The following is a 23,343-nucleotide window of genomic DNA, read 5'->3' as shown; positions in this document are numbered from 1 at the left end:
TCCCACCTTTAAAATATATATAGTATTTGAGAACTGTATTGAATAAGGTTCAAATATGAAATATTTTACAAGAACAGTGTTGGAAAATCCTTTGTTGATGTCATAATGAGAGTGATTTAGAGAGAACATAAGAAGCTTTAAGATCCTTTTAAAACATGAATAACAAAGAAGCCCACGTGACACTTTGAAAATTAACTTTATTTGAGAGTTTACCGTGCAAAATACTATCAATGCACGTAGAATGTATATTAAGACAAAACAATTATTCACTAAATAATAAGAAACCAGATATGCTTGTTGGTTGATTACAATCATCTAGTTCCATCCAAATTTTTGATACATCAATTAACACATTTAAACATTATTTTGCAGTAAAAAAGTTTTATCTTTGAAAATGACAGAAAGAAATCTTAAAAAAGCCTAAAATCATTGCCAAGCTGAACATACAGTACACACTGAGACCAATACTAATCAACTGCTAAACTACAATTAAAATTGTATTATTATAGATATATAGTCAAGAAGAAAAATGTGAATCACTAAACTGGTAATCATAGGTGGCTGAGAGCTGTACTCTTAAACCACAATGTGACATCCTGCTCCCCCCTTCCCGCCCCCCACACACACACACAGCTTCTGTCTGCGTCTAAACTTTAATCATTTAAAAACTAAAATGTCCCACAAAACATGTAAAATCTCAAATCGCAATGCATGTCTATGACCACAAGCTAATTCAAAGTACACATCAAAGACAATTGTAATGAGATGAGTTGATAAAAATGGTTGAGACCAAATCCAGAGGCCTCACGTCTCAAAGGGTTCGGGCTCTTCAGCTGCTCATCAGCTGCTCATCAGCTGTTCAGCAGCTTGGCGGACGATCAACTAGTGATGAAAAGCAACGTCAGAGTTATACAGCTCAATACGGAGTCATTATGTAGATATTTTAACAGCTTTTACCAAACTACTGGTCTTCTTCTGCGCTTCCCTTCAGTTCTTCATGGTGGTTCTTCACCATATCAAGCTGCTCTGCAACATCTAAAAAAACATAATGTTAACATCAAGTTCACACAATTGGAAATTTGTTTACAAATATTTTGTATTTTTAGAGATTATTATGTTTTTATTTTGTTGCCTTTACCTGGAATTGAGTAACCGTCTGTCTTGAGCGACAGCTCGATTGATTCCTGCATCGTCTCTTTCAGGTCCTTCAGGATGTCGTCCTAAATTATTATAAATATCTTCATCACTCACATATTATATGTATTTCAGACACTAATGACTGAATGATGTAAAGGGTGAAGTGTGGCGTGCACAGTTTTAGTGCAAAAGAACTATCAAAAAAGATGCATATTCTTGATTTTTTTTGACGTATTATAAAATGTTACAAACCCTTAACTCTCTCAGCTGGTTCAACATGACCTTTCTAGCATTCTTAAACATGATGTTTTTTGAATCATGAACGTGCTTCCTCATCGTTTCTCTCATGTTATTCAGCGAGTCAGGTCCTCGAATTCCTTTTGCATCTACAATAAACCAGAAAACGTTTGTGAATTCAATTAAATTCGAATTACATTAGGCACAATCATAGTAAATAATGTGCATATTGACTTTTATCGTACCGTCATAGCATTTCTGCATTGATTCCTCAACTGTTGTCATCAGACTGCTGTAGATCTTTTTCTTGCGATCGCGGATGATTTTGATGAGTTTCTTCTTCATCTTAATTTCCTGAGAGAGAGAATATGAAAAGATCCACATATTTTAAATACAATCAAGATAATATGAAAATAAGGCTCCTCTTGTGTCTCCTCTCTTCTCACCCTTCTACTTTGGCCTTTCTGACCTACACTGACAGCTACACAGTGGACTAATAACTTCCTTTACCTCTGCATTGAGAAATTCCAGTTGAAGTTCCACATCTTCGTACTCTGGATCCATTTTCATCCTCTTTGTGTCAAGTGAAAACGAATTGAGTTTTCCGTTGAATGGTCCACAATTTATTTCATTTCTGAAACATGTTAACAAGTTGAAAAGTTTCATGAACAGCAATTTCAATAAAGTATTATAAATGTATGTATCATATCAAATAACAGTTTTTACTGCATAATGTATGAACTGTTAATTCCAGGGATAGTTTGTACAACCAGCCTGCACAAGGTTTATGTCTTTATTAAGTTATTTCTTACGGGAAGGTCTCCTTGAATTTCTCATCGATGCTCTCAGTCAGGTATGAAGATAACTTCACGTTGAGGTTATTTTGTTTTCTCTTTTTTTGATTTTTGTTTGTTTTTGCTTTGTAGATGCCGTTGTGCGTTACTAAAGACCTCAGTGTCATGTGGAAACCATTTCCTGACCCTCTCTGAAACAAAACAGAAAGAAAATAATATTTTAACAATGTAGTGTACATCAACCATTATAATGATGTATTAATAATGATGTAGTAATAATGATGTAGTTATAATTTATATACTTACAGGATTTATCACTAACTCCAAGGCTTTTTCACAGTAACTTTCAGATTTCTCAACTCCGTCACTGAGACACTTTTCAAAAGCCTGGTAAGTTTCTTCCATTTGTTTATGGACTTTTTCAAGTTCATCTGTCATCTTTTCTTCAAGGATTGTGCACACATCTTTCTTTATCTCAGACTGTAATAAACAACAACACATTCAGCATTCAAAGCAATGAAACCATAAAGTTACTTGATTTTGAGCGAGACCCCCCCTTAAATTACAGAAGCAAAACAATTTAGGAAAACAACTGACTGATTGGTAAATGTATGTATTTAGGATGTCTGTCTTTTACTTTTCTCATTATATTCTGTCAATTTGATGATTAAAGTCAAAGAAAGAGATGTGATCACTTGATCTTACCCCTCCTCTGCGGCTGGCCCCTTGAATCAGAGAGAGGATCCCGAGGGCTCCGGACACGTAGTTCAACGTCTCTTTGTGACAGTCATTGAGCTCCTGCAGGAACTCCTGAAGTTTGGGTATTTCTGTGAAAAAGTGTAATTCCAATATCCAATTATTCATTTAATTTGTTGTATTACAGGAAAGTAAATACAAAATGTGGTCATATATGGAGACTTCACTTACCAGTTTCTTCTTGATTTAGATATTCCTGATTCAGAAACTCTACGGAGCTCACTGTGAAGACTTTGAAACTTTCCTCACTGAAGTGTTTCTGAAAAGAAAACGTTCTGGTTTTAAGTTGAGCTTGCAGCTGTAGACAACGTGTGATAAACTTTTTGTTATACTACAATACTCACCTTAACCTCCTTTAGTTGGTTAAATTCTTTCATCACTTCTTTTTTGGCTTGCCGGTTTCTTTTCAAGATGAAATCATGAATACCAGTTCTTGAACTAAATGAAAACGGTCCCATTAAATTCCACCTCAAACTGTTTTTGGAGAACTAAAACCTTAAATTCACTTTATTTTCAGCATACAAAATTAAAGTCTAAAAGATCTCTATTCAATCTGTAGCTGCAACTATAAGATCCATCATTCAATTTCAGGTTTTTGGGTGAGTTGTTATTAATAAATACAAAGTTACAGAATATTATTTCCGATTGTTTAGTTGCGTCACGGTGTGGGTTTCTCTCCTGTCTTATTTTGTAGCTTCCTGTCGCTTGTGTCCCTGGTTTAGCTTCACTTCCTGCCCTGTCATGTCACTGATTGTCTCTACCTGTGTCCAATCACCTGCACCGTCCCAGTGTATTTAAGCAATGTGTGTCTCAAAGTCACTAGACCGCATCCTTGTAGCCTCCAGCCTTTAGCAGCCTTCGCGGCCCTCCAACAACCGCGTAGGCTGAAATGAGACAGTCCGCCCTACAGGGGGACGTCCTGCCTGCGTCATCAGCTTTACCTCTGCTGCTCCCGTTTGCCTAGCAACCTGCTGCGCTTGACGGTAAAAGCCCCAAAAAAATGACAAAGTACAGAAAAAGAAGGTAATCTTCTTATTGCGTTTAGGAAGATATGCTTCTCCTCCGGAGCATGATATATTTCAGGCTGAGAGAAGAACTTGTTTTGGTTATTTTAAATTCAGATTAAATCAGTTAGGCCATGTGCTTTCAGCTAAAAGTAATACTGGAATCTCAAGGCAGAGGAGGTTTCATCAATACCGTCAATTTCATTGGAAGAACTGACTAAAATCGATGACCATCATTAAAAATGAGAATGTAGAAAATAATTTTCATGCTGATGGTCTTGATTTATAATATTGGTAATTTAGAGGCACCAGAATTATTATTGAGACTGTTTCATAACCACCTACAAATTCCTCCTAATAACTTTAACATATATGTATATATGTACTTTTGACATCTTAAACCACTTACGTATCTTCTGCATCTTGATGAGGATCAGACTTGGTGCAGATGAAGTGAATCTGATTACACTGGCCACCATTTCCCACGTAGCTGCAGGCATCTTTCAGGATATCCCAGGCTTCTTTGTCTGATGCAGCTCGATTAATGTCAGTCACGATCCAGATAGTGGAACAACTTCCAACCACCTGAACGGATACGACAGTTCATTATGATGGTTATCAGCACTTTACAATAATACACAGTTTGCAGTATGAATTCGTGGATTAAACCCTTGTAAGAAATCCAAAGTATCATAAACTCGTTTGTGATTAAGTGTTTATTACTAACTCTCTCAGAGAAGAAGAAGAGGAGAAGAAGCTTCTGGGGGAGAACAGGAGGTTTTATACACTTCAGGAGAGCACTCCCCCCCCTCCGCTAAAGAAATGTATGGAAAAGTACCAGACAACGTAGTGGAGACACTCAATCAATAACATTTATGGATCAGTCAAGGCACCATCGTGAACTAGGTCAGATCACGAGTTACGTAAGAAAGATCACAGAGAGTTCTTGAGAGAATCACAATGTGCAGCTCAACAATCCTCCCCCGACACAGACAACACAGTAACACACAATAAAAAGCATTGCATGTGGTAAATTACCGTTTTCCACATCGTGTCTCTGCTCTTGTTACTGTCCCCGTTTCCAGGAAGATCCACGAGTGTGACATGCTTAAGAAGATCAGCGTTTGGCACCTTGATGGTCACACACTTCACTAGCGGCCAATACCACCTCTTTGTGCCTTTATCTTCTGTGTCATCTGGTTTGGTTCTTGTGTATCTGATTAATTTTTGAAATAGCTCTTCATCCTGCAATAAATAGTAAAATTAGATCAAGGCAACGCCAGGCGATTTCACTCAAAACCAGGGACTCAATAGTAATCGGTCATGGTAAGTATGTTAATCATTGTAGCACACTTTGATGTGTTCCATGTTGACCTTTGGTAGGATTATGGTAGACGTTTGACAGTCGGCAGCTTCCAGTTTGATGATTAACTTTACATGAGAAAGAGTTAAGGAGAGCAACGATTCCGAATAGAAATGGTTCATGTACCGATCCCTGGGGTACACAAAAGGTCATGCTAGTCAGGTAGCTGTCTAGAACAAATATTGTACTATTACTATTTTAGTCTTTATGATGAAAAGTACATTTTATGTGGATTTGCAGTACTGAAGGACAGGCAGATGGAGGCCACTCTTTTTTTAAGTAGAAAAGAATCACATTCTGATTTTACTTTTACATTTGTCAAACTAATGTTAAACTTGACCTACCTGTAACAGCCAGGCAGCATTTATATTACATGAAAGACATTTCAACCCCGCAGACAAAACAGAAGGCTTTTTATGAAGTGATACAGAATGTTTAGTCTTACTTTATCGGCAGTCAAAATCTTCTTCTTGGAACGGAGAAATTCTTGGATCTCTATGAAATATTTGCCATCCATGAGGTCATCAGGAGATTTTTCTTTCCAGTCTTCTCCATACAGCGCTGACAGCTTTTCAACAATCTCCCTGTGGTCATCTTCCTCATTTTCCAGACCGAAATTTTTTGAGAACCACAACTCGTCTTTCCACTCCTAAATGAAATAGACAAAAAATAGACAAAATGTAACTTTGTTAAATCAAATGGCATGCTGTGTAATCAACACCTGTATATATGAAGCCACATTATGCCTTTTAAAATAGGTAAAATAGCTTTAAGTAAACAAACATATTAAGCTGGTTTTTACCTCTTTCGTAATAAACTCAATGATTGCCTCGCCCTTTTGGTTCTGCATGTTAGCCTCCACTTTAATCAAGACTGATGTACATGCACTGACGCTTCCAGAGGGCAAGAACTTGTTCAATCCAATGACGGCATTTATCAAAGAGCTTTTTCCAGCTCCGGTTTTACCGAAGACACCGACCACCTTCCTCTCGTCCGTCTCCAAATCATGGATTTTTCTCCTGTTGTGCATGAGTGTGGGTTATTTTTGTTGGTTTAAAAAACACAAAAACACAATGTGTCAAGATCAGAAGTAGATCCATCTAGGAACAGGCCACCACAGCATATTGTACCTTCTGTCTATTTTTGGAAAATTAAGACTTTTTTCCATAGAATTTGAAAAGATTTCCTTCGAGACATTTGTGAAAATAGACATACTTAATGGACAGCGGGTCTAACCAATGATGGCCTGCAGGTCTTAAATCTCTTAGTGAAATCGGCCCCTGGAGTGGAACCAAGCCAAGATAACATATTGATATGAAAATTGAGTAAACTTAATCATTACCTCAGGAAGTCGTTCAGGTTGTTTTTTTCAGGAGGTATTGTCTTTAGGACACGTCGCATTATGTCTTTCACCTTAGTCAGTGTCTTTTTTTCTGTCAGAGTGAATATAAAGAACTATTCAGCAGGAACCATGAAGCAGAGAATAGAGTAAGCTGTAATGCACAATGAGGCAAGAAGCTAAAGCGTGAGATGAACTTTCTCTTCCAGGTCCATTTAGGATGCTCCAGAGTGGATCATCAGGATCCTACCTTGGTTTGGATTATCAAAGGATAAACCCTGGTCTTGCTCTTAAAACATCATACATTTAAAGGCCACAGTTAGGCTCTTTACTTTGAAGCATAGCATAGCGTTGCTATGGATACCTGCATGTGTGTGTTGACTGACTGGAGTTTTCTAGTAAGATTACATTGGGCAGCATAGTTAGTCACCAAGATGCAGAAACAGGCATTTGCTGTGTAAGTAAACTAGTAAAAATGTTATTACATAGAAATATTAACCCCTTTGGTAAGTTGGAGGTTGTCATTGTTTGGAAAGTATTATAAATACCTTTGGCAAGGCGTTGTTTTTTAGTCGGTGATTGCTGTTGATTGGACTCGCCCTGGAGATCAGACTTTCTCTTTCCTTATTGGGGATTTTTGGTGGGTGGAAAAAAAGAAAGAATTAAAAGTTTGTTACATCCGCCTCTCACAATATTAAGACATGGTCTTGATATATTTGTTGAGTCAAAGCAAGATGTTAAAAAATTCAATGAACACAACATGCAATCAATAAGATAAAGTGCATCTCACCGTCATTTCTTCTGCCACTGGTGGACGGAATGACCTGAGGGTGAACATGGACATTTGGGTTTTAAAATAAATACATAAATATCCATAATAAATGCTTAATGATACCTGAGTGCTTGAAACTTTATTCAACTTACTTGAGCAGACGCATGAGATGTATCCGGATTTGCTGTGTTTTGTTCCTTGTAAATCCATGATAGTAAATAAACGTTAAAATTCAAGAACATGCTATTATTGTCAAAGATATATTATTAATTATGTGTCATGAATTATGTGCTCCTAAATTATGTATAAAATATTGTGTAAATTGTACAGTACAGAACATTACTACCTTTAACAACTTCAGTTCCGTCTTGAAAACGGACCGTGGTCCCACTAACGGAATCAATTCAACAATATCTTGATCCTCCAGAAAGTACAAACTTTTCCTGTCAACCTTTTGTTCTGCAATTAAAAAATTCAAAGTTTAATCCTAGTCAAGAAAAAACATGAAAAGATACCAACAAGCGGTTACTTGGCTTAATTAATGTGTCCCCTTGAAATGTCCACGTCTTTTTCTCTTTGCTGCTTTTGTCTTCTCTGGGCAGAGAGACAAATTGCAAATGTTAAACACATTGCAGCATGTTTCATGTAATAGTAAAATATAATTATGCCATATGTTTTAAAGGGTTAACTGTCTAAAGCTGATCATGAGTTTAACAGTGACAAATTAAGAGAACTGTCTGAACAAAAGACACATAAACACCTTCCCTCTTTTATCTGATTTATTCATGAATGATTACAGCTGTTTGGAGGAAAGAGAGACCGCGTCTCTGGTAACTAACTAATAAGTTAATCTAGTGAGTAATATATTGTGACTACATTCCCCTGATGCCAGTGTTCTTATCCGTACCATAATAAATCCAAAGCGTCTTCCCTGTGTATGTAAAGTAAGACTGTGATGCTCTGATTTGTAGAACTTGCCATTGTGATCGTAATACTTTACCTTTAAATGTTTCTATCAACTCGCGTAGACCCCATTCAGTTAATTTATCACGAACAAAATCATCCATGACCACCAACGGAAACTGCAAGTTCAGCAAATAGTCAGGTTTTAAATCAACCACTGCAACCTCAGAGAATCACATTTCACTGAATTAAAATAATGAGTAATGAAACCGCTATTAGCAATCTCAAGGAATTTTCCATACAAAAGATTAAGACTCCAACAGTTCATATAAATACAATTCAAATAATCAATTGACAGAAAAATAACGTTGATTAAGTAAATTAACTTGTTAAAGGATTTCATGGCTCCAGCATAATGCTAATGTGTGCTTGACCGTCAAGCTTTTATAACCATTTAAACTTATCTCATTAAGGTCATAGATTGCGCCCAAACATGTACGGTAATATTAATGATAACATTAATCCAGTGTCGGCGGTAACTTCAATTTGGAGTGAAAGGGTTAGATTCGGAGGGGAAATGAAGACGGAGAGTCCTCCAGCACCGGGCGGTCAGCTCATTTCCTTTCTCTTCTCATCCGGGGCAAAAGGGCCGCTTTTATCCACTTGTTCCGTAGCGGAGACCGTGCGTGTAGACATATTCAATCATTCATATTTGGAAAATGTACACCCCGTGACTCACTCTCAACCAATCAGAATGCTGGATTTCATCTACTTGGGTTATACTACTCGGTAATATTCCATGAAAATAATAAAGATCTGTCGATGTTTCTCTGTCCTCAAGAGTTCAAACTTTTTATCGAGTCGGAACAACTCTTCCTCAAATTCTAGCGTGCAACGTTGCAGCCTTTAGTTTGTTATTCACGGTGAAGATCTTCCAGCTTTCAAACAGTCAATAAGAGTCACCCGCGGCGATTAACATCCTTAAAGACACGATATACATTCTATGGTTTACCTGCAGCCAGAAGGTCAAAGATGTGGATCAATGCCGCTCCTCCAGCGGGCGTAAAACTCCAGCGGGGTGAAACTCCTTTTGCTCTGAAAAATGCTGCGACTCCACCCAAGAAACGAAACCTAAGGGATTCTTGTTTGTGAAACTCCTCCCACGATGCATTTCCCGTTTGAGTGATTAATTTATTTTCAACAACCGACTCCCTAAAAGGGAACGACGGTTAGATAAAGTGGCCTTATGTTATAAGGAATTGACATGTCATGGCAATAAATGTTTCCTGATTTCTGATTTATCGTGTTGCAACAACTTCCTTCCTCAAATTCTAGCGTGCAACGTTGCAGCCTTTAGTTTGTTATTCACGGTGAAGATCTTCCAGCTTTCAAACGGTCAATAAGAGTCACCCGCGGCGATTAACATCCTTAAAGACACGATATACATTCTATGGTTTACCTGCAGCGAGAAGGTCAAAGATGTGGATCAATGCCGCTCCTCCAGCTTTGTCAAACTCCAGCGGGGGTGAAACTCCCTTTGCTCTAAAAAATGCTCCGACTCCACCCAAGAAACGAAACCTAACGGATTGTATGTGAAACTCCTCCCACGATGCATTTCCCGTTTGAATGATTCGTTTATTATGAACAACAGACTCGCTAAAAGGGAACGACGGTTAGATAAAGTGGCACAATACAAAAAGTCTGGAAACTACAGTCTTATTATAGAAAACCACTACAACATTTAAATATGAAATCTTGCTCCGAATAGTATTTAACTGCAGCTTTCAGATAAGTGTGCTAGTGTAAGAAGTAAAGCATTCCCTCGAGAACTGTAGTGGATTTACAAAGTAACTTAAAAAGGAAAGAATGTCTCCCAAAATACTACCAAAAGTAATACCTTGAATTAAATAGTTCTATAATTTTGAGGTTAATTAAAAACTACATTTTTACAGACACTCACATATAGTTACATATGAATATTGCTTTTACGCCAGACATCATGAAAGTCTCTAATAAAACCAGATACGGTCGCTGGCCGCTTATGACAAAAAGTCGCCAGGAGGGTTTGGAAAGTCAATTTACCAAAGAAGGAGCCTGCGCATACCTTAAGTCATAGTTTAGACTTTCTTACCCTTCTTTTTTTCTGTTGGCATGGTTACATTTTTTTCAGCCATGTTTATATTTGCTCTGCTGAAAAACCGGACGTATTGAATCCATTGTAACCGTCATGGATTAAAGGCTCACAGCAAGTGCTCCCTGTGTGACTAACCACCCTAAAGGCTTTTAAAACCACATTTCAGTCACACAAGAGTTTGATCCACGATGTTGCGTGCGCATCACAATACAGACTGCAATGACATAAATATCATACACGGTATGCACTCATATCATTCTGTTTTATCGCAAAGGAAGAGGACGGCCTCATCAGCACATCATGCACAACTAGTTCAACTTGTTTGACCTGACCTTCATCAAGAGGCATATTTAGTTTGGACACTCACCAATATAAAAATACCTTGTACAAACACAAACCACATGTCAAAAGCTTATTCTTTGCAAAGAATGTTCAGTGGTCGTACAGACTGCAGGCACTCGGCGCAATTAAGAAATAACAAGACAACAGTTGTGTTGTCTATTTAACATATGCAGAAATAGGAGGTTTACACTGCTGCTTCACAATTCACTTTCCAAGGTACACGTCTACTAACAGGTATAAAGTACTATGTTAGAATTTATCACACCTTTAAAATATAGATTTAGTATTTGGGAAGTGTAGATTTGTGTTAGAAAATAATTTGTTGATCTTATAAAAGTAATGTTAAGAACAACATAAAGAAGCTTTAAGATCCTTTTGGAACATGAATAACAAAGAAGCCCATGTGACACTTTGGAAGACAAAACAATTAATCACTAAATAATAAGAAACCAAAAAGGCGAGTTGGTTGATTACTGTCATCTAGTTCCATCCCATTTTTGATACATTACATCACAGGTCATTTAGCAGACGCTTTTATCCAAAGCGACTTACATTACACTTATAACCCACGGCTTTTCACATTTTGCCCGGGGAGCAATTAGGGGTTAGGTGTCTTGCTCAGGGACACTTCGACATGGAACATGGGGCAGCCTGGAATTGAACCAACAACCTTGTCCTTCCCAGCACACCTAACCCCTGCGCCACGACGACCCACATGATACATGAATTACCACATTTAGAAAACATTATTTTGCAGCAATCAAGTTTTATCTTTGAAAATGAAAGAAAACATTTAAAAAAAAAATCATTTAAAAACTAAAAGGCCACATGAACATATAATATCTCAAATCGCTATGAATATGTATGTATTGTATGTTTGATGAAAATGGTTGAGACCAAATCCAGAGGCCTCACGTCTCAAAGGGTTCGGGCTCTTCAGCTGCCCATCAGCTGTTCAGCAGCTTGGCGGACGAACTAGTGATTAAAGGAACATCAGAGTTATTCAGAACAGCTCAATGCGGAGTCATCATGTAGATATTTTAACAGCTTTTACCAAACTACTGGTCTTCTGCGCTTCCCTTCAGTCCTTTATAGTGGTTCTTCACCATATTAAGCTCCTCTGCAACATCTAAAAAAACATAATGTTAACATGAATTTCACTGAAAGTCACACGATTCGAAATTTGTTGACAGATATTTTGTATTTTTAGAGATTATCATGTTTTTATTTACCTGGGATTGAGTAACCGTCTGTCTTGAGCGACAGCTCGATTGATTCCTGCATCGTCTCTTTCAGGTCCTTCAGGATGTCGTCCTAAATTATTAGAAATATCTTCATCACTCACATATTATATGTATTTCAGACACTAATGACTGAATAATGTAAAGGGTGAAGTGTGGCGTGCACCGTTTTAGTGTAAAAGCTTTAGCAAAAAAGATATTCCAATTATTTACTGTATACTATGTTTATATACATACACACATATATACATACACACATCATATATACACATATAATTCTTTTTTTTTTTTAATATTGACCAAAAATAAGATTAAAATGTCCTCATTGTTTGATGTATAAAATACTACAAACCATCAAGCTTCTCAGCTGGTTCAACATGACCTTTTTAGCATGTTTAAACATGATGTTTTTTGAATCTTGAACGCGCTTCTTCATCATTTCCCTCATGTTTCTCAGGGAGTTAGCTCCTCTAATTTCTTTTGCATCTACAATAAAACAGAAAACATTTGTCAAAAAATAATGTGCACATTGAAAGTGTCAGGTTTTACATTTCCTGATCTTTTATCGTACCGTCATAGCATTTCTGCATTGATTCCTCAACTGTTGTCATCAGACTGCTGTAGATCGTTTTCTTACGTTCGCGGATGATTTTGACGAGTTTCTTCTTCATCTTAATTTCCTGAGAGAGAGAGAATATGAAAAGATCCACATGTTTTGAATACAATCAAGATAATATAAAAATCAGGCTCCTCTTGTGTCTCCTCTCACCCTTCTACTTTGGCCTTTCTGACCTGCACTAACAGCTACACAGTGGACTAATGGTACACTTCTCTTCCTTTACCTCTGCATTGAGAAACTCCAGTTGAAGTTCCACATCTTTGTACTCTGGATTCATTTTCATCGTCTTGGTGTCAAGTGAAAATGAATTGAGTTTTCCGTTGAATGGTCCACAATTTACTTCATTTCTGAAACATGTTAACAAGTTGAAATGTTTCATGAACAGCATTGACAAGTTTGTACTTCAATAAAGTAATATAAATGTATGTATTATATCACATAACTGTTATTACTGCATAATGTATGAACTGTTAATTCCAGGGATAGTTTGTACAACCAGCCTGCACAAGGTTTATGTCTTTAAGTTATTTCTTACGGGAAGGTCTCCTTGAATTTCTCATCGATGCTCTCAGTCAGGTATGAAGATAACGCCATGTTGAGATTTATTTGTTTCTTCTTTTTTTGATTTTTTTTTCTTCCTGCGTTGTGGATGCCATTGTGCTCGACTAAACACCGCAATGTCTTGTGGAAACCACCTCCTGGTTTTCTCTTTGAAACCAAACCGAAAAATAAACATTTCAACAATGTGAAGTGCAACAACCGTTACAATGATGTATTAATAATGTTGAAGTCTTATTTTGTATACTTACAGGATTTATCACCGACTCCAAGACTTTTTCACAGTAACTTTCAGATTTTTCAACTCCGTCACTGAGGCAGTTTTCAAAAGCCTGGTAAGTTTCTTCCATTTGTTCATGGACTTTTTCAAGTTCATCCGTCATCTTTTCTTCAAGGATTGTGCACACATCTTTCTTTATCTCAGACTGTAATAAACAACAACACATTCAACATTCAAAGCAATGAAACCATAAAGTTACTTGATTTTGAGTGAGACCCCCTTTAAATTACTTTGTTTATGCAGCCTCTCTGAAGGAAAACAATTCAGGGATACAACTGACTTGATTGGTAAAATGTGTCTCTCATTATATTCTGTGAATATGAATGATTATTAAAATCAAAGAAAGAGATGTGATCACTTGATCTTACCCCTCCTCTGTGGCTGGCCCCTTGAATCAGAGAAAGGATCCCGCGGGCTCCGGACACGTAGTTCAACGTCTCTTTGTGACAGTCATTGAGCTCCTGCAGGAACTCCTGAAGTTTGGGTATTTCTGTAAAAAAGTGTAATTCCAATATCCAATTATTCATTTAATTTGTTGTATTACAGGAAAGTAAAATGCGCTCATATATGGAGACTTCACTCACCAGTTTGTTCTTTATTTAGATGTTTCGGGTTCAGAAACTCTACGGAGCTCACTGTGAAGACCTTGAAACTGTGTTCGAAACTTTCATTACTGAAGTGTTTCTGAAAAGAAAACATTCTGGTTTTAAGTTGAGCTTGTAGCTATAGACAACGTGTGATAAACTTTCTGGCATACAGCAATACTCACTTTAACCTCATTTAGTTGGTTAAATTCTTTCATGACTTCTTTTTTGGCTTGCCGGTTTCTTTTCAAGATGAAATCATGAATACCAGTTCTTGAACTAAACAAAAACGTTCCCATTAGTTTCCACCTCAAACAGTTTTTGGAGAACTGAAACCTTAAATTTACCACATTTTCTTCATCAAAATAAAAGTCTTAAAAATTTCTATTCAACTTGTAGCTGTAACTATATAATCCACCATTCAATCATGCATTACTATTTTAAAGTTCTGGGATCTCAATGCTATCAATAGGTGAGTTGTTAATAACAAATACAATGTTACAGAATACTATTTCAGATTGGTTAGTTGTGTTAACTGGACGAAGTTATTGATTTCTAAAAGGAATTTCCTTGGAAGAACTGACCAAAAATTATGTGCAGCATTAAGAATGAATATGTAGAAAATCAACAATCTTCACGCTGATGGTCTATTTATAATATTGGTCAGATAGACGCATCAGAAGTATTATTGAGATTGTTTCATAACTACTTACAAATTCATCCTTATAACTTTAACATATATGTATATGTACTTTTGGAATCTTAAACCACTTACGTATCTTCTGAATCTTGATGAGGATCAGATTTGGTGCAGATGAAGTGAATCTGATTACACTGGCCACCATTTCCCATGTAGCTGCAGGCATCTTTCAGGATATCCCAGGCTTCTTTGTCTGATGCTGCTCGATTAATGTCAGCCACGATCCAGATAGTGGAACAACTTCCAACGACCTGAACGGATATGACAGTTCATTATGATGGTTATCAGCACTTTGTAATAATACAAAGTCACAGTTTGTAGACAACACAGTAACACACAATAAAAAGTATTGCATGTGATAAATTACCGTTTTCCAAATCTTGTCTCTGCTCTTGTTAGTGTCCCCACTTCCAGGAAGATCCACGAGTGTGACATGCTTAAGAAGATCAGCATTTGGCACCTTGATGGTCACACACTTCACTAGCGGCCAATACCACCTCGTTGTGCCTTCATCTTCTGCGTTCTCTTGTTTGGTTCTTGTGTATCTGATTAATTTTTCAGGTAAGTCTTTGGCCTGCAATAAATAGTAATGAGTTCAATGCAACATCAGGCAATTTCACTCAAGACTCAAACTTTAAACTGCTTTACTAATTGCAAAAAAAAAAAATCTAAAACTGGCCGCCTCCAGTTTGATGATTAACTTTACATGAGAAAGAGTTCAGAGAGCAATGATTATATATCTTTCATTAAGGGTACCTAAGTTGTGTCTTGATTTAGCAAGTTACTATATCAAAACCATTGATTTTTTTCAATGCAGAGAAAAAGTGAGGGATAAGTACTTGTTTGGGTTTGTTTCCTGTTTTATTTTGTAGTTTTTTGCCTCTTGTGTCCCTGAGTTAACTTCACTTCCTGACTTGTCCTGTCATCCCATGTTATTGTCTGGCACGTCCCGTGTATCATTTGTCCATTGTTGCGTCATTGAATGTTCTACCCTGTCACGAGAGCAGGACATGATGCAGAAGATGATGACATGAGAGGGGAGGCTCTGCCGTGAGGATAATTACTCATTTTATTAGGCTTATTTAAATGGGACCGGGAAGGCTGGTTTGTTACCTGCATCATCGTATTTGAAAGGCGTTTTTTGTGTCCTTTTACCGTGCACGACCAGCGAACACAGAGCGTGCGACTACTACCCCCCCCCCCCCCCCGTCGGACCTTCTCGACCGGACCGCGAAATATTGTCTGACATGAAACCGTGAGGTAAAAAAGGTTGGGAACCACTGGGCTGATCCACAACGTGTATGTCTTTACACACCTCCTGGATCCTGATTGGTGTCGCTGCTGCAGCCGCAAGGCACTGATTGGATGGTCACAGACCACAATACAGCGCAGATGAAAATGATTCAGACTACGGCGTTTATATGTTCAACAATAGGAAACATAGTCTTAGATGTTTTAAAATTACACAAAGTTTATTTCGGATTATTCAATACAAGGCGCAGGGAACTTTGAGGTGCGTAAACGCTCTTTCCAAAATTCCAGAGGTGCGTAAACGGCGTTTACCCTCCACTACAGCCCTGTCCGCGAGCAAATCTCCATCTCGCGCGAGCTATTTGCTCCCTCGCGAAACATGAACTTCCTAGCCAGCGACGTCAGTCTCTGCTCGCGCGGTTAGTCTCTGCTCGCGCTCGAAGGTGTTTTCTACGCGCTTGCTGTTTTTCTTTTTGACAGTAAGGGGGCGGAGCCAGTCACCATGGTCTCTACATCTGAGGATTGGCTGGAGTGATGCATTTACACAGCTATAGAAGCCCATTTCCGCACTAATGTAAGGGGATAGAAAGTCAAAATTATGAGATAAAACTTTAACAACAAACGCCCCCCTTCAGTAATCGTAGTGGACCGTAGATGACAACCAGCTATAATATAATTTACCATCATTACTGGCACATTAAGAGCAATGCGTCCACCATGCAGACGGTCCGTATTTGTAAAATACCGGGGAAAAAAAAAAAGTCATAATCTGTGAATACCTTGCCGACTTTCAATACGGATCGACTTTTTGAAAAAAAAAAATTATGAGGTTGTAGTTAATGTGATATACAAGATATGCGCAGGCTCCTTCATAGTTCGGTAAAGTTGGCAAGATTTTCAGACTGACAGGAGCAATGCATTCAGCTCGCAGACCGGTCTAATGTGCCGGTAAATTATGGTTGTCATCTACGGTCCACTGCGGTTACATAAAGGTGTCGTTTGTTTTTTGACAACGTTTTATCTCATAATTTAGACTTTCTTTCCCCTTTCTCCAGTGCGGAAATGAGCTTCTATAGTTGTGTGAATGCCGGGGTTTGTAACCAATCAGATGTAGAGTCCATGGTGACTGGCTCCGCCCCCTTACTGTCAAAAAGAAAAACAGCGAGCGCGTAGAAAACACCTTCGAGCGCGAGCAGAGACCAACCTTGCGAACGAGGAAGTTCACGTTTCACGAGGGGGCAAATATCTCGCGAGCGACGAACTTTTGCTCGCGCACATAAACCTGATTTGCGCTCTCAAATTTTGACAGTGATTTGCCGCCATATCTAAGGACTCAGCAGACTCGTTCCCAGAGTACAGACCATTTGGATTACTTGGATGTGAGGAGCCCGTTTTGGCAGAGGTTTTCGGTCCCAGGAGCTATCAAGAAGCTTGCCTCGAGCTCCGGGACTTCCTCAACCCCACGCGAAGGAGCCCTGGTTAGAAGAAACAGCGCATCCCCGTTCCCACTTAACCGCAGCGACCTCCCGTTCGACGAAGCCTGTCCCCGACTTCAACACCGGCTCCACGAAGCCCGACTCGAGTCCCTGCTCTAAGACTCTTGGCGCCGTCCCCAGACTCAGTCAGTACAGGCTTCACGACTTGTGCCCCTGACGCCAATCCCGGCTCTACGACTCAGCCGCCCCCCTATTGTATCCAGTTACTGGTACACAAATGTCTTCATGATTATGAAAGGTACATCTTCACATCACATTCTGATTTTATTTTTACTTTTGTCAAACTATTGTCAGTCACAACAGAAGGCTTTTTATGAAGTGATACAGAATGTTTAGTCTTACTTTATCAGTTGTCAAAATCTTCTCCTTGGAAAGGAGAAATTCGGGGATCTCTTTGAAATATTTTGCATCCATGAGGTCATCAGATTTTTCTTTCCAGTCTTCTCCATACAGCGCTGACAGCTTTTCATCAATGTCCCTATATTCTGAGTCATCTTCCTCATCTTCCAACCGAAAGTTTATTGAGAACCACAACTCATCTCTCCACTCCTAAATGAAATAGAAAAAAAACAAAAAAAACCCCTTCAAATTAAATGGCATGCTGTGTAATCTACACCTGCATTTATAAAGCCACATCATCCCTTTTAAAATAGGTAAAATAGCTTTACGTAAACAAACATACTAAGCTCATTTTACCTCTTTTGTAATAAACTCAATGATCGCCTCGTAGTTTGAGTTCTGCATGTTAGCCTCCACTTTAATCGAGACTGATGTACATGCACTGACGCTTCCAGAGGGCAAGAACTTCTTCAATCCAACGACGGCATTTATCAAAGAGCTCTTTCCAGCTCCGGTTTGGCCAAAGACACCAACCACCTCCCTCTTGTCCGTCTTCAAATCATGGATTTTTCTCCTGTTGTGCACAAGTGTGGGTTATTTTATTTGTTTAAAAAAAACAAAGACACTCACACAATGTGTCAAGATCAGAAGTAGATCCATCTAGGCACAGGCCTCCACAGCATATTTTACCAGTATAATTACTGAATTACTTTTCTCCTGATAGATACTTGTCTGAAATTGTCATAATATGGCCCCTGGAGTGGAACCAAGGCCAGATAATATATTGATATGAAAATGTAGTAAATTTATTTCTTACCTCAGGAAGTCGTTCAGGTTGTTTCCTTGGTCAGGTATTTTCTTTAGGACACATCTCATTATGTTTTCCACATCTGCCTGTATGATTTCTTCTGTCAGAGTAAATATAAAGAACTATTCAGCAGGAACCATGAACCAGTGAGTAGAGTAAGCTGTAATGCACAATGAGGGGAGAAGCTATAGCGTAAGATGAACTTTCTCTGCCAGGTCCATTTACCCTGGTCTTGCTCTTAAAACATCATACAGTTAAAGGCCACAGTTAGGGTCTTTACTTTGAAGCATAGCATAGTTGCTATGGATACCTGCATGAATGTGTTGACTGACCAAGATCTAGAAACAGACATTTGCTCGGTAAGTAAACTAAGTAAAAATGTTATTACATAGAAATATTAACCCCTTTGGTAAGTTGGAGGTTGTCATTGTTTGGAAAGTATTATAAATACCTGAGTAGGCTCCTGGTCCTTTGGCAAGGCGTTTTTTTTTAGTCTGCGATTGCTGTTGATTGGACTCGCCCTGGAGATCAGACTTTCTCTTTCCTTATTGGAGATTTTTGGTGGGTGGAAAAAAAAAAAAAGTTTGTTGCATCTGCCTCTCACAATATTAAGACACTGTCTTGATATAGTTGCTGAGTCAAAGCAAAATGGTAAAAACTTCCATGAACACAACATGCAATCAATAAGATAAAGTGCATCTCACCTTCATTACTTGTTCCACTGGGGGACGGAATGACCTGAGGGTGAACGTGGACATTTGGGTTTTAAAATAAATTAAAAAATTTTCATAATAAAATGATACCCGAGTGCTTGAAACTTTATTCAACTTACTTGAGCAGACGCATCAGCTGTATCTGGATTTGCTGTGTTTTGCTCCTTCCAAATCCAAAATAGTAAATAAATGTTAAAATTCAAGCACACGCCATTATTGTTTATGAGCTATGAATATCAATAATGCGTAATCAATTCTAAGCTCCTAAAGTATTTATGTAAATTCTGTTCACGGTACAGAACATTACCTTTAACAACTTCAGTCTCTTCTTGAATCTTGATCGTGGTCCGACTTTTGGGATCAATTCGGCAATTTCTTGATCCTCCAGAGAGTAAAAACTTTCTTCATCAACGCCTTCTTCTGCATTTAAAAAATTCAAAGTTTAATCTCAGTAAATCAAAAATAAAACTCCAAATTCTTCATAAATCTACTATAGAAAGAGTGAAATAGGTGTTAAGTAAATTGTTTACAAGCAGTTACTTGGCTTAGTTAATGTGTCTCTAAAATGTCCATGTTTCTTTTTGGTGCTTTTGTATTCTCTGAACAGAGAAATTAATTGTTTCCCTATAGTGGGCAAAGGGGTGTCGCAACACCTGGAGCGCCCCTCTTTGCGCCTCCCCCCTCCCCAAATAAAAAGAAAAGATAATATTAAATTGTAGAAAAAGTCAATTTGTTTTTTATAAATATGGAATGTACCCAGTAATATTTGTAAAATACTCCTATCTGTGCAAAATATAGGCTTGTATTGCACGTCCCTTCCGGTCATAGCTGGGGGCAATCGCAAGATTGTTAAAGTCATATTTACAACTATTTCTTCTGTTGCAATAAATGTTGAATATTGAACTACAAATCAGTATTGCAGTTTTTGATACAGTTATGGTTTTCTTTTAAGTCATTCTGGGCCCCACCTTGAACATTTCCCACCAGCCGCCACTGACATCTGTAGTCTAAAAAAGAGGCATGGTAATACTTTACCTTCAAATGTTTCTATCCACTCGAGGAGACCCCATTCAGTTAATTTATCCCGAACAAACTCATTCATGACGACGAACGGAAACTGAAAGTTAAGCAAATAATCACGCTACAAGTCAACCACTGCAACTTTAGAGAATCACATTTCACTAAATTAAAATAGTAATCTTGTCACCACCACCACCATACGTTACTTAAGCAATAAGGTACGAGAGGCTGTACTTAGTCAAGGATTCTGACTACTGTGACGTTCTCACACATGTTAAAAATTAATACTTTACACACCGGTGTAAAATCAACAAAAAAAACAGGCATTTAATGTTTACATGTTTGACACAGATAAGTCATGCGCACAATGATCTCATTGTACAAGGCCCATCATGTTCTTTATCCTGAGACATACATCTGATCATTATGGAGACACGGAGCAGCCTTCCGGACAACGGACATACACGTCACACAGGTTTCATATCCTGAGCAGTCGTCTTCTCGGCTGACATGTCATACACCCGACTTATTGTACACATGATGGCCTAAACCCCCCTTCTTGGCAACACACACACACACACACACACGCACACGCACACGCACACGCACACACGAGGGTAGTCATTATTACCCAAATTGTTTAAATTCAAGTAAATTAGTCAGCAGACAAATATATAACAATGGGTAAGTTACACCTTCTACTGTCACGCACCAACCGCCAAGACAAATTCCTTGTACGTTTGACATAATTTGGCAATAAATGTTTCCTGATTACACTACCTATGATTCAACAGTAAAAACTACAGCATAATAATTGTTTTAAGTAAAGCTTACCTTCTCCGATTCAGTAATGGTGAATAAATAAACCCATTTTTTGGAGTCTTTTCTTCGCATTATGCTACAAAACTAGGGAACTTGTCTAATTTGTAGAACAGTAAAACTGCCTTTAAATAGCCTGTCTCTCTCTCCTCTCTTCATTAATAATTGACAAATGTCAGTAAACAGCTCGACAAGGCTTTGAAATCGGAAGGTTTGTTTATTTTTTAGGAAACGTCGGACCAGTTGCAACGTAATGTTTTCAGCGGCGCGTGTTGTGGTTCATTTATCACTAAACAACGTCATTACCTGTGAGTGCGATGCTGCAGCCGTTTGGCGCTCAGCACTAAAGCATAGTTTATGCTTCTGCGTTTTCAGAGCGACGTGCCTTGCGTGCCTTTTCACACCTCGAAAGCGACGCAAGCCTCCCGCAGCGCACAAGGCTGCGATTGGTCCGCTAACTGCATCTTTTACGGAGTCTCACATTTCCGCTTTCATAGCCCGATACCGCCATTATTAAAACGAAGAATGTTTACGAGAGAACGGATCAGATTCAAGAACTTTTGTCGGAAGAAATGCGCAAATATGACCGCTTATACAAGCAGTCATTGGCAGGTTGTATAAGCGGGTTGGATTCATGGAGGGAGATCGCCGCAAACGCAGTTTTGCCGGTCGAGAGGTGCGCAAAGGTGTGGAGGAACATACGGGACAAATGTGTCGACGCACGGGGCAATAAAGTCTACGATAAATAAACGTGACTCTCTAGGTAGTCAACAAAAATACTCCGCCTGTTCTGGCGGTGAATTGCTCTGCAACACACGCAGAACCATGAATTGAAACGAGTGCGTTGACGCAACAACGCAGACGCAAACGCCAGCCTTTACACAAGCAGTCATTGCGCGGATGACCTTTGATTCATGGAGGGAGATCTCCGCAGTCGGTTTGCCGGTCGAGAAGTGTTGAGGAAAATCCCACCAGAACACAAATAAAAATCCTAAATACTCGCAGTAAGACACACATCACTTTATTCAAGACTCTGATCTGCTAGATAGTCAAAGACTGAACAAGGATCCTACTAGCGACTACCGGAAGAACCGACCGACCACCCTGCCGCTCTGGCAAAGCAACCTCCCACCGACCACTTTTCGCACTCGGCGTCCCTCCCAATAAGTCACCCGCGGCGATCAACATCCTTAAAGACACGATATACATTCTAAGGTTTACCTGCAGCGAGAAGGTCAAAGATGTGGATCAATGCCGCTCCTCCAGCGGGCGTAAAACTCCTTTTGCTCTGCAAAATGCTGCGACTCCACCCAAGAAACGAAACCTAACGGATTGTATGTGAAACTCCTCCCACGATGCATTTCCTGTTTGAGGGATTAATTTATTTTCAACAGACCCTCTGGAAAGAAAACAAAACGGACTTTGGTCTGCGTCGCGTTGGTTAACAGACTCCCTAAAAGGGAACGACGGTTTGATAAAGTGGCAAAGACAAACAGTCTGGAAACCACAGTCTTATTATAGGAAACCACTACAACATTTAAATATGAAATCTTGCGCCGCATAGTATTGAACTGCAGCTTTCAGATAAGTGTAAGAGAAAGTTTTATGACTATCCAGCATTCCTCTTGTGTGGCTCTCAAAGTGAAGACCGAAGCTCCCAGACAAACATGTTGCATGGCCCTCCTCCCTTGTAGTCTTGTTTAAGACACTGGTTCTGGAGATGTTTAAGTTTGTTTATCCACTCAGTGGTGTTTGACACACTGCCGATTTTGCAGGTTGCCCCCCCCCCCCCCCCACTTACAAAGCATTCAAGAGTCTGCAATTTGTTTAATTGGTACTCTGACTAAAACAAAATCCAGACAGGTCTATAGCAGCGGTCGGCAAACTTTGACTCGCGGGCCACAGTGGGTTGTAAAATGTGACGGAGGAGCCGGGCCAGGAACAAGTGTTTGTGTGAGCTGATATAAATGGCATGTGAAAAAATCATTGCATGAAAGGATTTGGATTTTAACAAATAGCAAAGCATTTATGTGCAAGGCAATTTAACAAATTGGCAAAGGTTTAACAACTTCATGAGGACCGGGGATCTAAACGCAACACTTTGTTGTCTTTGTCGGTTTACTTGGAATGCTTT

At 38.8% G+C, this 23,343-nt stretch overlaps 2 protein-coding genes across 9 annotated transcripts; both read right to left on the bottom strand.

Annotated features, from left to right (window-relative positions):
* Positions 1 to 179: 179 nt before the first annotated feature.
* Positions 180 to 9,992, bottom strand: LOC120827248 (nuclear GTPase SLIP-GC). Of its 8 annotated transcripts, none has more exons than XM_078083796.1 (24): positions 9,765 to 9,880; positions 9,318 to 9,436; positions 8,403 to 8,484; positions 7,932 to 7,996; positions 7,749 to 7,861; positions 7,555 to 7,599; positions 7,421 to 7,454; positions 7,179 to 7,253; positions 6,634 to 6,724; positions 6,094 to 6,310; positions 5,737 to 5,940; positions 4,967 to 5,173; positions 4,338 to 4,513; positions 3,269 to 3,362; positions 3,096 to 3,183; positions 2,874 to 2,995; positions 2,475 to 2,648; positions 2,187 to 2,359; positions 1,885 to 2,008; positions 1,620 to 1,728; positions 1,390 to 1,523; positions 1,139 to 1,220; positions 958 to 1,035; positions 180 to 882 (listed from the first exon to the last, which is right to left on the bottom strand). In XM_078083796.1, exons 9-23 carry the CDS (start codon positions 6,690 to 6,692, stop codon positions 962 to 964), a joined length of 2,037 nt encoding a protein of 678 aa, XP_077939922.1. In that variant the 5' UTR covers positions 6,693 to 6,724; positions 7,179 to 7,253; positions 7,421 to 7,454; positions 7,555 to 7,599; positions 7,749 to 7,861; positions 7,932 to 7,996; positions 8,403 to 8,484; positions 9,318 to 9,436; positions 9,765 to 9,880; the 3' UTR covers positions 180 to 882; positions 958 to 961. The 8 variants fall into 8 exon arrangements, with proteins under 8 accessions (XP_077939922.1, XP_077939921.1, XP_077939923.1 ...); XM_078083795.1 differs by having other exon boundaries at positions 9,318 to 9,517; positions 9,765 to 9,872; XM_078083797.1 differs by having other exon boundaries at positions 9,318 to 9,416; positions 9,765 to 9,863.
* Positions 9,993 to 10,005: 13 nt separating this feature from the next.
* On the bottom strand, positions 10,006 to 23,139 carry LOC120827246 (nuclear GTPase SLIP-GC). Its single transcript, XM_078083791.1, has 22 exons — positions 22,431 to 23,139; positions 20,406 to 20,487; positions 19,679 to 19,790; positions 19,490 to 19,538; positions 19,362 to 19,395; positions 19,109 to 19,201; positions 18,667 to 18,757; positions 18,207 to 18,423; positions 17,853 to 18,059; positions 15,131 to 15,337; positions 14,839 to 15,014; positions 14,249 to 14,342; positions 14,064 to 14,163; positions 13,848 to 13,969; positions 13,451 to 13,624; positions 13,177 to 13,349; positions 12,865 to 12,988; positions 12,594 to 12,702; positions 12,375 to 12,508; positions 12,014 to 12,095; positions 11,836 to 11,910; positions 10,006 to 11,756 (listed from the first exon to the last, which is right to left on the bottom strand). Exons 2-21 carry the CDS (start codon positions 20,470 to 20,472, stop codon positions 11,840 to 11,842), a joined length of 2,436 nt encoding a protein of 811 aa, XP_077939917.1. The 5' UTR covers positions 20,473 to 20,487; positions 22,431 to 23,139; the 3' UTR covers positions 10,006 to 11,756; positions 11,836 to 11,839.
* Between the last annotated feature and the right edge of the window lie 204 nt (positions 23,140 to 23,343).

This window comes from Gasterosteus aculeatus, chromosome 11, assembly GCF_964276395.1.
Source record: "Gasterosteus aculeatus chromosome 11, fGasAcu3.hap1.1, whole genome shotgun sequence".
Taxonomy (NCBI): Eukaryota; Metazoa; Chordata; class Actinopteri; order Perciformes; family Gasterosteidae; genus Gasterosteus; species Gasterosteus aculeatus.
This window is presented reverse-complemented; position numbering and strand designations above follow the sequence as displayed.